The sequence below is a fragment of the Camarhynchus parvulus genome, chromosome 2 (assembly GCF_901933205.1).
Source record: "Camarhynchus parvulus chromosome 2, STF_HiC, whole genome shotgun sequence".
NCBI classification, from domain to species: domain Eukaryota; kingdom Metazoa; phylum Chordata; class Aves; order Passeriformes; family Thraupidae; genus Camarhynchus; species Camarhynchus parvulus.
In genome coordinates, this window is record NC_044572.1 from 21,274,457 (window position 1) to 21,287,829 (window position 13,373).

The 13,373-nt window shown below is 36.9% G+C and overlaps 1 protein-coding gene across 1 annotated transcript in view; it reads left to right on the plus strand.

The window, feature by feature from the left end:
- ITGA8 (integrin subunit alpha 8) overlaps positions 1 to 13,373 on the plus strand; it is a 113,644-nt gene that overhangs the window by 9,599 nt on the left and 90,672 nt on the right. Inside the window, exons 3-11 of the mRNA XM_030944060.1 lie at positions 2,105 to 2,205; positions 4,739 to 4,862; positions 6,291 to 6,352; positions 7,636 to 7,681; positions 8,619 to 8,744; positions 9,858 to 9,902; positions 11,332 to 11,375; positions 12,334 to 12,390; positions 12,508 to 12,560. Of these exons, the coding sequence (XP_030799920.1) occupies positions 2,105 to 2,205; positions 4,739 to 4,862; positions 6,291 to 6,352; positions 7,636 to 7,681; positions 8,619 to 8,744; positions 9,858 to 9,902; positions 11,332 to 11,375; positions 12,334 to 12,390; positions 12,508 to 12,560 (658 nt within the window). The remainder of the gene's footprint in view (positions 1 to 2,104; positions 2,206 to 4,738; positions 4,863 to 6,290; positions 6,353 to 7,635; positions 7,682 to 8,618; positions 8,745 to 9,857; positions 9,903 to 11,331; positions 11,376 to 12,333; positions 12,391 to 12,507; positions 12,561 to 13,373) is intronic.

Sequence of the window (13,373 nt, forward strand, 5' to 3'; positions counted from 1 at the left end):
TCTGAAATACTGATTTGTTGTTACATACAAAAGACTAAACTGTATTTTAAGGCACAACCTCAGAAACTGGGAATATGACTCCATAGCTCTAGAAAGGATGCTGAACAAGGAGATTTATCTAGAAAGAAAAAAACCCTATTTGTTAATTTGTGTTTCTGTGATATTTTTCAAATTATTTTATAATGAAAATCCCATGCCACATGATGAAGGATTCCTACTACACCATATGCCACTAGATGACTTGGGATTGTACATGTGTGTGTATGTACAGTTCTTGCAGATTTATTGGTAAATTCAGTTGTGGTTTTATAAATCCTGCAAATGGTTGTCCAAGTTTTAAAATTTAATTTCTTTTCAAATGTTGGTATACTTTGCCAATAGACAAATATATTGTTTTGATTGAAAATGCAAGCTTCTTTTAAGTTAGAATACTGGCCACGAGTATCCTCAGAGCCAGGCTTGCATTGGCAGCTGTACGCTGGCCAAGGCTGATTTTCAAGCTTCAAAAGTTTTGTTTGTATCAAGACCTCATCTGTGGACATTGATCATATTCAGATCTGCTGGAGCATTAAAAAAAAGGAAAAAAGAAACCTTTAAAGTCTGAAAGGGTCTGACTTCACTGGAAAAAATAATTGAAAGTAGTGTTGCCAACAACTAGGTAGGAGCTGGCAGCACCTGCCATGCGGTGTGTCAAATATGCTGTCTCTTACATCCACAAAAGTTTAGAACTAACTTCAACAAAATGTATTTTCAAAATTAATATTTTTAGAGTAATTTTAAATTATACTTCTTGAATTTTTAAGAGCTAAATATTCCTCAAATTTATTTCCCTAAGCATGAACTTCAGTAGTAGCTGCTGTAATTGGCACAGCACAGAAGCAAATACTTGCATGAAGGAAGATGTTTCCTTAGAGACTTTCAAACTTTAGAAGATTCATTCTCATTCAAATTTCCTTCATGTTTATTGGGAAAAATACAGAGATAGAGTACCCTTGTTCTCCAATTATGATGCATTTTTCTTTCTAACTCAGTTTATAATATTTATGAGATTACCATAAACAGAAGTCAGTGTTGAGCTAACATCCTAGAAAACATGAAAACTTTCAGGTATCTCCTGTATTCCTGCTGGGCAAATCCCAAGGAGTGTTGACTTTTTAAAATGTTGGCTGTATTTTTTCTCAGTTATTTAAAAAGTACGTAAATCCTTAGAATATGATCTGACACTATTTTTTTTAACATTCCAAGGTATACTTTATGTGGTTTTATTTTCACTTAGACTTCGAGTGACTAAAAAGGATTGATTCTTCTGAAATCCCTCCTGACACGAACCAGAAACAAACATAAGGGAATGCAGATACAAGGGGGTAGGAGTAATGCCCTTCTTATGTATAAATTGAAAAGTTCATTAGGAATGACTGGTAAGGGAAGAGCACAGCTCATGAACATATGGGAAATCAGTTTACTTCAGAGAACCGAGGGTGAAGGGAAGGGATGTCTGCTTTTTATTAAAACCTGAAATGCATTATAATTGGCCTGAATCTTTGCCCAGATGGCTTCTCTTATGCTGACATCTGCAAGAGTGTATATAAAGCAACATTAGGAAGCTGTCTCTTGTGACAGTGTGTACACATGTAATTCTGTTAAAAACTAAGTCCTTTGCTATCTGTAGTGTTGGTCTTTGAATAAGCATGCTGTGAAATGTCATTTGTTTGACAAAATCTAATTATGGAACATGCTTTTTACATGGAAAGTTTCTACCACATCTGAGAAAACTTTTTAGGGCTTTTCACTCATTTTTGTAGATTCTTGTTCATTCTTCATCACAAATTTCAAGTAAACTTTTTTTTTTTCAAGGGGGAAACACAGCATTTCTTATTTCAGTTCTGTGTATTCTTTTCTAAAGTTTAAGTGTTATTATTTTGAATTTTCATGTGTGAATTTGAGCTGGTTTTGGCTGACCAATGAAAAGGTTAAATGATAATAAAAAGTCAATTTCCTATTGAATGGGTTGGGCTATGACGAGTGGATGCAATGTAATATATCTGTTGATCTGTCCACTTGTGTTAAAAATAAGGTGTCAACATAGTGCTTCTTTCTTTGTCAGACAACAGGAAAATTAAAGTCAATGGCACCAGGGAACCTATTGAATTTAAGACAAATCAGTGGTTTGGGGCAACAGTCAAAGCTCATAAAGAGAAAGTTGTGGTAAGTCTTATGCATTTGATATTAATTTGGAAATAATGTTTATTTTTTCTCAAATGTATATGTTTAATAGCTTTCTATGTGTACATTAAGGAATAACTTTCTGATTATGCATGAATTATAAAACAGAGGATGTATATAATTCAAAAAACAAAAGCAACTTATAAAATCAGGTTGAACTGATCAAGTGAAGATGATCCTGCTGCCATATGAAAACAGCAGAATGTCATATTGCTGTGGAAGTGAATGATATTTTTTTAACAGATAAGGGACATATTTCAGAGATGCACAGGAACTGATAGCTGTCTGCTATAAAGTGTTTGGTATTATGAAGATAAATCTGGAATGTTAAATACAGAATGTAGTGAAATTGCATGTATTTGAATGTCATGAAATATTTTGAAAGCCAAGAACCTCTGTTAATGTTCAGTTAGGAAAACACTTATCTCTTTTGTCACATTTACATTGTTTTGAAGAGCTATATCATAGTGATGGTGATGCAGCTGCAAAAAAAAGCTGTGTAAAAACAGTTGATAAAAAAAGCTCCAAATCAAGATGGCTATCAAAATGCAGTATCTGCTCTCCAGTTTCACTGAATGTTTCACCTGTATTGATAGGGGCCTAGCAGTGGGCGGGTATTTTTATTGCCTAGTAAAGTGCTGGTGGTGCTGCTTATGCACAGACATTTTATATTTCCAATTGCATTAAGGTTTACATTGAAAACAGCACTGAAGTAATTGTGATAAGAATAATTGGTTTGGTCATTAGTTTTACTAGTTTTTGCAATGACCAAACAAAAATTTACCTTGGGATTTGATTAAAACTTCCAATTACTACTAAAAAGTAGTCATAAGGGAGGAAGTATTGAAAGGAAATGCTTTCCCTTATATTGAATACCTTGTAGTTAACCTACAGAAGGATTTTGAAATGAAACTGGTAGTGAGTAAAACATCACCCCATTCTGTTATAGAGCTAAGTAAACATAAAAAAATATAGAAATAGATGACCATTTTTCATTTTCTGTACTCTACTAAAAATTCACAAATTGAAATAAAATACTTCTTTGCCACCATTTGTGAAATCTTAATCAAGTGATTAGAAAAACCCATCTCCAACAAATGTCCTGTGTCTGTACTGACCCAACTTCATTTATTTGGGGTAGCTCTTCTCAGAATCTGAAACTGACGTATAGTCAACACTTTTCAAGCAAAAAAATTGGACAGCAAAGCTGGAAAGCTTTTTCTGTTAAGCTTTGTAGGCTAAGAGAAAATGTCATCAAACTGTCAGGAACTTGTTTTTTAAGCTACAGATTTAATAGTAGACTGCATTAAGTCAGCATTTATGATTATATTGTTCTTGTTTCAATCCATTTGGCTTGATGTCAGCTGTATCTAAAATCACCCCCACAGGACACATACTCCTCTTTGCTGCACTCTGGTTGTGCTCTCTGTTTCAACATGCAAGGTTTCCTGGGCAGGGGTGTGTGAAGTGTCCCTGCTCCTAAGCCATTGCTGCAGAAGCTCTGGCTGATGGTAAGCTCTGAGTAGCACTGTGGTTCATACAGCTAGTACTGATTGCTGAATGAAGGCTACTACAGTATTGTAAACAGCAGCACTACCTTGCCAGAGGTAGACAGCTTTGTAATTGAAAGAGCAGGACAAGACAGGACACAAGTGAAGGATTTATTTGCATCCTAAGAAGAAGCAAGGTTGCAGGAAGAGGTAGTGTCTTCATGCTCCCAGGCAATGAAAAGTTTCAGGGCACAGGAAACTGTGAGGAATGACTTGCAGACCTGAGAGCTTAATGTTTCCATTTTTCTAGTTATCTGGATTACCTTCAGAAAAGATAATGCTTCTCTCTACACAAGTTGTGTATCTTTTTTTATCTTTGTCATGTTTGTAACACCCCTGCTGTAACATGGAAGATTAAATATCTAGCCAAAGCTTCCTTAGCACAAAACTATTCACTCAGCCTGTTGAATGCCTTGTAACTGTATCCTGTCTATGAAGATTTGAACCAGGGAGATATAAGGGGTTGTTACCAGGCAGACACTCTGATGATTGTGATCAACAATATGGCAACAACCTGACAAATCTCCTGCTAAGTGGAGTCAGTTCTACTGCTACACCAGTTATCTTAGAACATGCCAGGACAGACCTGGGATTGCCTTCAGCCGCATATATATGATATGCATCTTAAATTATGGGATCAGCTCCTGTGCAATGAGCAGTAATAGAGCAAACATATTACTTGTGATGCAGAACTAGAGAGTAGTTGTAATGTGGTTTAAATGTGACTTGTAGTCCCTGACAGATTTCACCGGCCAAGGGCTATAAATGAACCATCAGTATGCTTTTCAATTTATAATGAAATTATATGAAGCAGTGATCCTGCATTTTCTTCTGTCATCATTGCTATGTGAATGATACAACACGAGAGAGAATCCTTGTACACAGCCTATTAAAAACTACATTGGCCAGATGCAAGAGTGTGTGAAAGTATGTGTGTCTTCTGATTTGTGTTTCTGTTTTTATAGGCTTGTGCTCCTTTGTATCATTGGAGAACCCTTAAAGACAGCCCTGAGAAGGACCCTGTTGGCACCTGCTATGTAGCAATTCAGAACTTCAGTGCCTATGCTGAATATTCACCTTGTCGCAACAGTAAGTATTAATATGAGCAGTCCTGTGTTGAAGGAATTGATTTTGCACTGAGTGTGTTGATTCTTTCAATCTTCACACCATTGAGTCTTGACTGAATGAAGGTTACTGGATGGTGTTATTGCATTGAATGAGGGTGTAAGGGAAAATTAACATTAAACTGTATGCCTACAGTTGGATGCTTTATTGTATAATTGATTGAAAGAGGAGAAACTAAGTAAATTAAGTGTGTGCAGTTCTAGTAATGAGCTATAATTGGTTCAATTTTTGTGGCTTTAAAACATAGCAAACAGACCTAGATAAGAACCAGACAGCATATTAAACCAATTATTCATACTTACGCTGAGTATAAATGTCTCATCACAAGGTCATGATTTGAAGATCAGGCCCTGCACAGAAACACACAAGCCTGTATCATGCTTATGCCAATATCATCCACAAGAGCTCATTTGTGAAGAGCTTTCAGCATGGAAGAAAGCCATGCACATTAACACTGCTGTTCCACACTCCTTTCTGTGCTGTTCTGAGCATGTGGTAGCTGTCTCTGGCCCTTGCTTCTTGGGGAATAGGGATAAACCACATGCATATTTTGAACCAGATTCAGCCACCCTCGAAGTCTGCAGAAAATAAAGTTATTATTAGTCATTCCTCTTGTTCAGCATTCTATGCCTATTGTAGTAGGGCTTTAAGCAGAGTTCTGTTGTGTCTTCCTTTTAAAGGCTAATCCTTGTCTCTGCATGGACAGGCACAGAAAAAAGCTGAATCTGTAAGAAATGGTTTCCTTAAGATCTGGTTTATGTACTTACTGATGTCTCACTGGGCCTTCAGGAAAGGCTTATGTTGTCTGAAGAGAGAGTTCAAGTGGCCCGTCCTACTCTCAGTTTCACAATCCTGCAGTCTTCTGGCACACATAGAATTGCCATAAGATGCAGGGCAACACACTTTGTACAATTCTCTAAGGATTTGGAAATAGAAATGGAAGTAGTCAGAAGCAGGAAAGTTGTTTTTCCATGTACACATCCTGACCCTTACACTGTGTCAAGGTTTTTTGAGAACACCTTAGTAAACACTTATTTTCGTATTTATGACAGATCAGACTGTGATGAGCATCCTACAATCTTGTTGAGTTTTTTACTTTTTTATCTCCAGCTAAATTAAAACTGAATCCTTGATGGTTGTTTCAAGGGTCCTTTCTTGGCAGTGAGAGGAGAAAGTCCCAAGTAGCAGGTCCTATTTTTCAAAATGTTCACAAGGGACTGCGTGATCAGGGTCTTGTAGGGTCTTGATTTGCTCTGCCTCTTCTGAAAAAGAATACATATTTTCACATATTTTGGCAATATTACATTTCATAGTGTTACAGCTCCAGGAGTATCTGTGTTATCTTCCACATGCACTAAAATCAATAAAATGCTTCTACCTTCATAATTGCAGGCAATGCAGATCCTGAAGGACAAGGCTTTTGTCAAGCAGGTTTCAGCTTAGATTTTTACAAGGTGAGATTCTGCTTCTGAAGTATTTTGACCAAATGTCATTATGATATATCTGCAGGGTTCTAGTGCTGTCTCAGTGATCATGAGGTTATCTCCATGCTCTTGGATATGGAAACTTTTGTGAAGTTGTTGCAAGTTCTTTCCTCCTTTTCAAGCTTCAAACATTCTTGTTTCATTAATAAAAGAAATACTCAATCAGCACCTGCTTATCTCTGCAGCATTCCACTTTGTCTCAGTCTATCTTAACAGATAATTAGGCAAAAACTTCTATATGCGTCTATCTCAGTCTATTTCACTCAAAATGCTTTACTTGACTTTCAGGAAGGAGTGGGGCAGGCACCAACTAGTTTTAAAAAGTTAAAATATGTCACTGTTTAGTGAGAAATGACACAAAGCCATCAGAAGGCTGAGTGACATATAGCACCCATTTATTTTGGACTGCTCCTTTTTAGACACTGTTCCAATGCAGGTGGACTGATTGGTCATTTAGTTAATACATTTCACCTGATTGGCTAATTAACAAAATGCCCTTTCATAAACAATCTTTGAGAATAACAAATAAACAGACAGTAGGAAAACAACACCTGCAGGTTGTTTTTAATAATAAGCTGTCATTGTTTATGTCCAGCTCTCTAAAGTCTCCCAGGCCAATTTTGGGAAAACTTATCTAGTTTTCTGGCTGTCACATCCACAAAAATAACCAAAGGATGCTTTTGGTGGCAGACTAGTCATTGAGTAAAACCATGCTCATGTGGCGATGAAAGTACCTGAGGGAAAGCACTAGATTTTCTTAATTGCCAAGGGGGTCCAGTAACAATGTTGTGGGAGAAAAGATAAACTTTGTGTGATTGTTGTGATCTGGGCCATTATTTACAGCACCAGGGCTTCAGGTAACTTTGACCTGACAATTGCCACTCTTTTGAGCGTTCTGCAACTGCATTGTATAATTCTCTCTAAAACATTACTGTAGTTTCATTGAATTTGAGCACCCTCTTTTCTGTTAACTTTGTTTTGTTACAGTTAAGCAGCAATTTTTGAAATGTTATATTAATAGTAAAATAAATGGCTTTCATTCCAGTGCAGATGCATAGGGTGATTTTGACTTTTTTTTAACTGTGGATTTTCCTGCATATCCATTCACCTACATCCTTTTCCTTGAGCATGGCTATTCTCCTTTATCATGATTCTGATATTGTTTTGGTCATTTAAATTGATTTTTTCCCATGCATGCTTAATTTTGCTGTGTTCTTTTGTTGTGTAATTTTATTTAATTCTGCTTTTTGTAGAATGGAGACCTGATAGTAGGCGGGCCCGGTAGTTTTTATTGGCAAGGTATGTTCATCTGGCTGGTTAACTGCATCTAAGAAGTGAAGGAGAAAGTATTGTTGTTCTAGATTTCCACTGGTTTTTTGGTTTAAGGTAACCGGTCTCTGATCTTATTTTCAACAAATGTAAATCAAAAGAATTGCTTAACAAGAAACTGAGCCTAAAAATAAGCCATGAAAATCCAGGATGTGGTTTGTATAGGAAGTTAAACAAATGCAAATAACTATTTTTATGTTGGTATTTTAGTGTATTTGTAATTTAATTAATGAGTTGAATTTTTCCCTAGCAATACTGCAGGTTTAAAAATTGCTGATATTTGTAGAACAAATATACTATTTTAAAAATGTTTGTTACTTCATTTTTGAACACCACCTTTCATAGCTATCGATGTGGATTTTAAGTTTATTTGAGGCATCACTGTAGGTTCCAAGATGCAGTTTCTTATGTAGATAAACCCTGAGGTTGTTTCAGTAGAGAATTAAGAGGTTATTTTTCTTTTAACCTGTTCTTATATATATGATTTTGCTGATTCCCTGCCTCTGCCTACCAGCTTGCCCACTGTGATGTGTGGTTTTGCATTTTTTTTTAAGATCTAATTGACTGTGATTGTAGGGAATTCATAGCTTTGATTTCTCCATTGAGAAATTGCTTTCATTGGTCTGCTCCATTTGTACAGTGCAGTGACTTTAGTTTGAATTGGTAGATTGAAATGTATCTGAAGATGTTTTTGTAGTGGTTCAATGGAGATTCAGTGCCTTGTTTTAATGATCTATGTGTACTCTTGAGACTTCCAGGGTGATAATGGAGAAAGCTTGAGAGAAGTGATCTATCATTGTGTGGTACTAGTGTCCTTTCTGCTCTGTTCTGGTGTTCTGCTAGCCCTGTTTTCTAGAATCTGGCCCTCTTTTAGGTCCCTTTCATTTATGAAGCTGTTTGAATCCAGGTCAGGTAATCACTGCAAGTGTTGCGGACATCATTGCAAATTATTCCTTCAAGGATATTCTGAGGAAACTGGCACGAGAGAAGCAAACAGGAGTGGCACCACCCTCATATGATGACAATTACATGGGTAAGCTGAGTTCTCTATGAGTTAGCAGTGTTTTCTAAAAGGGCAAGTCTTACATAAGTATGAAAACAAGCCCTACATTACTATTGTCCCAGTTGTGAGAGGATTTGAACATGTTTTGCCTTAAGCACATCAGCAAATCAGTAGTTTGCTGGTTACTTCAGAGAGTTTACTAACATTCTTAAAATGATGCACAGCAACAGGGTTTGAAGGTTGAGTTCTTGAATGGCTTGTTAGGGTTCTTATTATTTGATGTTAAATAGTTAAGCAGAAATACAAAATCTTCCGATTAATGTATTTTTTCATTGCAAGATGATGGATTGAAATTAATGTAATTAAAGACAATTTCAATTTTTATTAGATAAATTCAAATTCAGTTCTGTGGTATTTTGTGCAGTACTACACAAATACCCAATTTATTTGCAGTGATATTTAAAAGATACAATTGAAGTAAGCAATAACAAAAGTCAATTTGAAGATTTTATGTAATGAATAGAAAAAAGCCTCCTTATCTACTTATTAGTACTGATCTCTAAGAATTTCTGGACACTGACATGTTTCTACATGTAAGGCAGGTTTTCCTTCACACAGGTTATAGAAGAGATTCAGTGGAATTTGAAGGTGTGTCCTTGCACTGTTTCCCATGCATATGAAATTAAAGTCCCTGATACAATCCAGAAGTCTTTCTTTACTGTGACAGTAGTTGCTATCTCATAGGATTACTAAAGCTCCAAGAGCTTTTTTCCATATAAAGCTCAGCCAGGACACTCACACATTACAATACAATGATGAAGACCTGAACTGTGCCAATAGCTATTAAGGCAAAACACCATAGTACCTGGTGGTTTTTTCAGATGAATTCCTAAGTATTATTGATTTAAAGCTCATTTTTGGAGAAGAGGGATCAATTTCTTAGACATTCAAACCTACCATTAATTTAGTCATAGTAGTGTGATAAACAATTTTCCTTTTTTCCACACAGTTTTAGTATACTAATGTTAGAAAACTTGCATTCAGCAGATCCATTGAACAGATAAATCTGATGGTCATTGCGTATTTTTTGAAAGAAATTGGCTTATCAAGTTGGGTTGTTTTTTTAAATTTATCTTTAAACAGGATACTCAGTGGCTGCTGGGGAGTTTACTGGGGATTCTGAACAAGGTAAGCACCTGTGTACTTGAATGGAAACCATATGGCCATGCACTTTAGACTAAATTCCTTGTTTTGGGTCTCTGCACAGGAACATACCTATTATACTTTTGTAATGCTGGTGAGACTTAAGCTCTCTGTACTCAGTATTCTCAGAAACAACTCTTTCCTGAGACAGTATAACATAACAGAATTAAAGTAACACAAAAATTTGAATTCCATAAGGGGTAGCTCTCTTGAGTGGCTGAACAGCTCTGTAGTCCAGACTCACAAAGCCAGTAGGGACATAGTACATTTCCACAAGTAAACCCAGTGCTCCAGAACTGCTGCTGCTTAACCCCCTCTGCAGTTAAAGTTGCCTGTCCTGCATTATGAAGGATTCAAAAACTAAATACAAACCACACAGTTTTGAGCCAAGCACTATAATATGTTAAAAGAGGTACCCCAGTAATGGACGGCTACATTTTTGGCTGCTTTTTTAATGTGTACTCAGAGTTCTATAATGGATGATTTTTGAATCAGTATTTCATGTGAATGACTGGCACAAAAATATTGCATAGTTGGCTGACTCGCAATTCATCCTGTGTCATGTTCAGGCTTTCATTCCCCTTCCCCTTGAGCAAACACATTCAGTCAGAGGGGAGTGTATGATCCCAGTGAGGAACAGAGGAAGGCCAGGTCAGTACAAGCAGGTGGCTGAGGTGCTCTGTTATCTGAACTTCCTGCTGTTGTCTTCTGATATGGATATCCTAATGAGGCAAGGTTTAGATCACAAGACTGCAGGCTGGGACTTTCCTTCTTCCTTCTTTTTTTTACTCATTTTTTTCTACTAGTTGTTTATGATTTCGCCATTGAGCAAAATTACTCCTAGAAGGGAGCTAGGTCTAATGTTTAATGTTCTTATTCAGTGGATCCTTCCAATGCCACTCACAAAAATTTCCTTGTAATGCTTTTGGATAGACTGTGCAGAATTTGTCAAGCACTTACATGGCATCAAGTGAAATAATGGATGAGACAGACTGTTGGTAGGCAAAAAGAAAAGAAGCATTTGTAAGGACAATTCTGTTTAGCTTCTGTGCTGTATGTGATGCCATAACTAATTCTTGTTTCATCAGTACACAACTGTCAGGTAGCAAGCTGAATTCTACCAAGAACTTTATTATACTGTGCTATGCTAAGCAATGCTAAACAGAAAGAGATCCGTGGATGGGTCAAAAGTCAGAGTGTAATGTTTTGTGCAAGTAAATGAACTGAATGAATGCTGTAGTCCTATGAAATAATGGCTTGAAGTGATTTACAGGTCTTTCAGATGCAGATCACAAATCAAAATCCTAAGGGATTTGAAATACGTATCAAGGAAGTTTTAAGTGGTGTGGGATACATCTTTCATGTACAGCTCAGATTGCAAAACCAGTTCATTGTTGATCATTTATCCTTTCAGAGCTGGTTGCTGGAGTCCCAAGGGGAGCACAGAACTTTGGCTATGTACGTACTGGACCTTCATTTTATGTTTTTCATAGTAAGAAGGCAATTAAGCTATTTGTAAGGTTAAATGCTACATTATATTTTCTGTCTCCTTCATACAAAACTTTGAAATCAGGGAAAACTGCCACTGACTTTCACCCTCAGGCTTATCTGGCTGGGTTGGAATGCCTTTACTGGTTTGGGTTTGGGATGGTAAGCACTTAGTACCTTCTGAAGTCTGTTTTCACTAGGCAGCCACAATTACAATGACGTGCTCTGAGTCTGACTAGTATCCCTACCCACTGAGTGTTATCAGACCTAAGCTCATCCATAGGGTAGCATATATTTGTGCAGTGCTGTGTCCACAGTGCAGAGGAGTGCAAGTTCAGATTATTCATACCCATTGTTTACTTTCAGTGCTGTAAGTGTATACACTGAAATCCAGATGCAAAGAGTCATGATATGCAGTTAGAAGTGAAGGGAGAGAACAATATACATTTGTGAATATAGCTGTTAACTTGTAGGCAAAAAGTTCCGTAAGTAACCTGGCTGAGAAAATAGATCACAGCCACAGACACATTCTCTAGTTTTGTGTTCCCCAAATTCCTGGTGTCTCTGGGACTTCTTTGTAGAATTTTTAGGAAAAAGGTGTGTATATGTATTTATGTATCTGTGTATACTTCTTTATATTTTAAGTTCATGTTTTCATGCCTAGTCACTGATTTGTTGATAGTCTGTGATTTGCTGTTCAGTGTCCAACAAGGAAGAGAAATACTTTCCCCTATTTTTTTCATGGGGAGGCTGAGGGTCATGAAATCTTAGCAGTTTGTTCAAGATCATACAGGATAGATGTGGTGAGACAGAAAAAGCACTGTTTTTTTCTTGGACCATCTTTTAGTGTGTTAAATTCTTTTGCAGTGATGTCATGCTGTAGCATCTCCATGTGTGCCTGAAACTTTCTTTATTCTTCTGTTGCCAGGTGTCAATTATTAATTCCTCTGACTTGACCTTTATCCAGAACTTCACTGGTGAGCAGGTAATGTCAAGCAACTGTGATGAAATATTGTATCTGTAATGCATCAAAGAGGATTATCATTAAAAAAACCTTAAATTTTATATCAAATATGAAATCCTATGTGTCTTTTATTTTCAGATGGCGTCCTATTTTGGGTACACAGTTGCAGTATCTGATGTTAACAGTGATGGGTAGGTTACAAAATATATTCAGCTCCACTGAATGTTAATAGAAGCAATGATTGATATTTATTAATAAATTTAGGTTTTCAGGTGCTTTATGCCTCAAAATGCTTCTCTTGGCTTCTCTGCTTCACTGATTTTAATTTCCCACATAGACTTATCTTTGTGCAGCCACGGTGGCATGAGTATTTGCAGGCCTAGTTTGGGTGAGTTTATCTTCCTGGATGTTTATTCAAAGCAGTGTGTCAGAGGAGTGTCCAGAGTTCTAGGAAACAGATCCAGGTAAAAGAACAGTGAATAAATAGCACCGCAGGGAAGAGATAGGTGAAAGTCAGAAGTTCATTCTCCCATTCTCACATACAGGAAAATTTTCCCATCTATAGCTTCACTTCTCAATTTTAAAAGCCTTCTAATGTCATCAGCTAGTCTTTCCTCATTCCAGCACCTGAATGAGGTTGGCCATCCATTTTTATCATCCTGAGGACCACCATAGTCTGTGCCCCATAGTTGTTACAGCAGGCATTGTGTGTGTCAGAGGGATAACAATGCTCTGTTCCCAGGATCATGATACTTAGGGATCATTATCCCTAAGATGCTTGGGGGTTTCAGGCTCTGTTGAACAAAACCCTTGTTAGCTTTCAAGTCATGTAAAGTCTGATTAAATATTTCAGAAGAAGAGGACTGAAGTAAGAGAATATTTATAGTAGCTATCTAGCAAGGAGATAAAGATCCCTGAAACTCAGAGGCTTGGAAGTCTGCACAAAGATGAGCCAGGATAATATTTAGAGATGTAGTGTACTATTGCTTATTGCAAAATGCCTC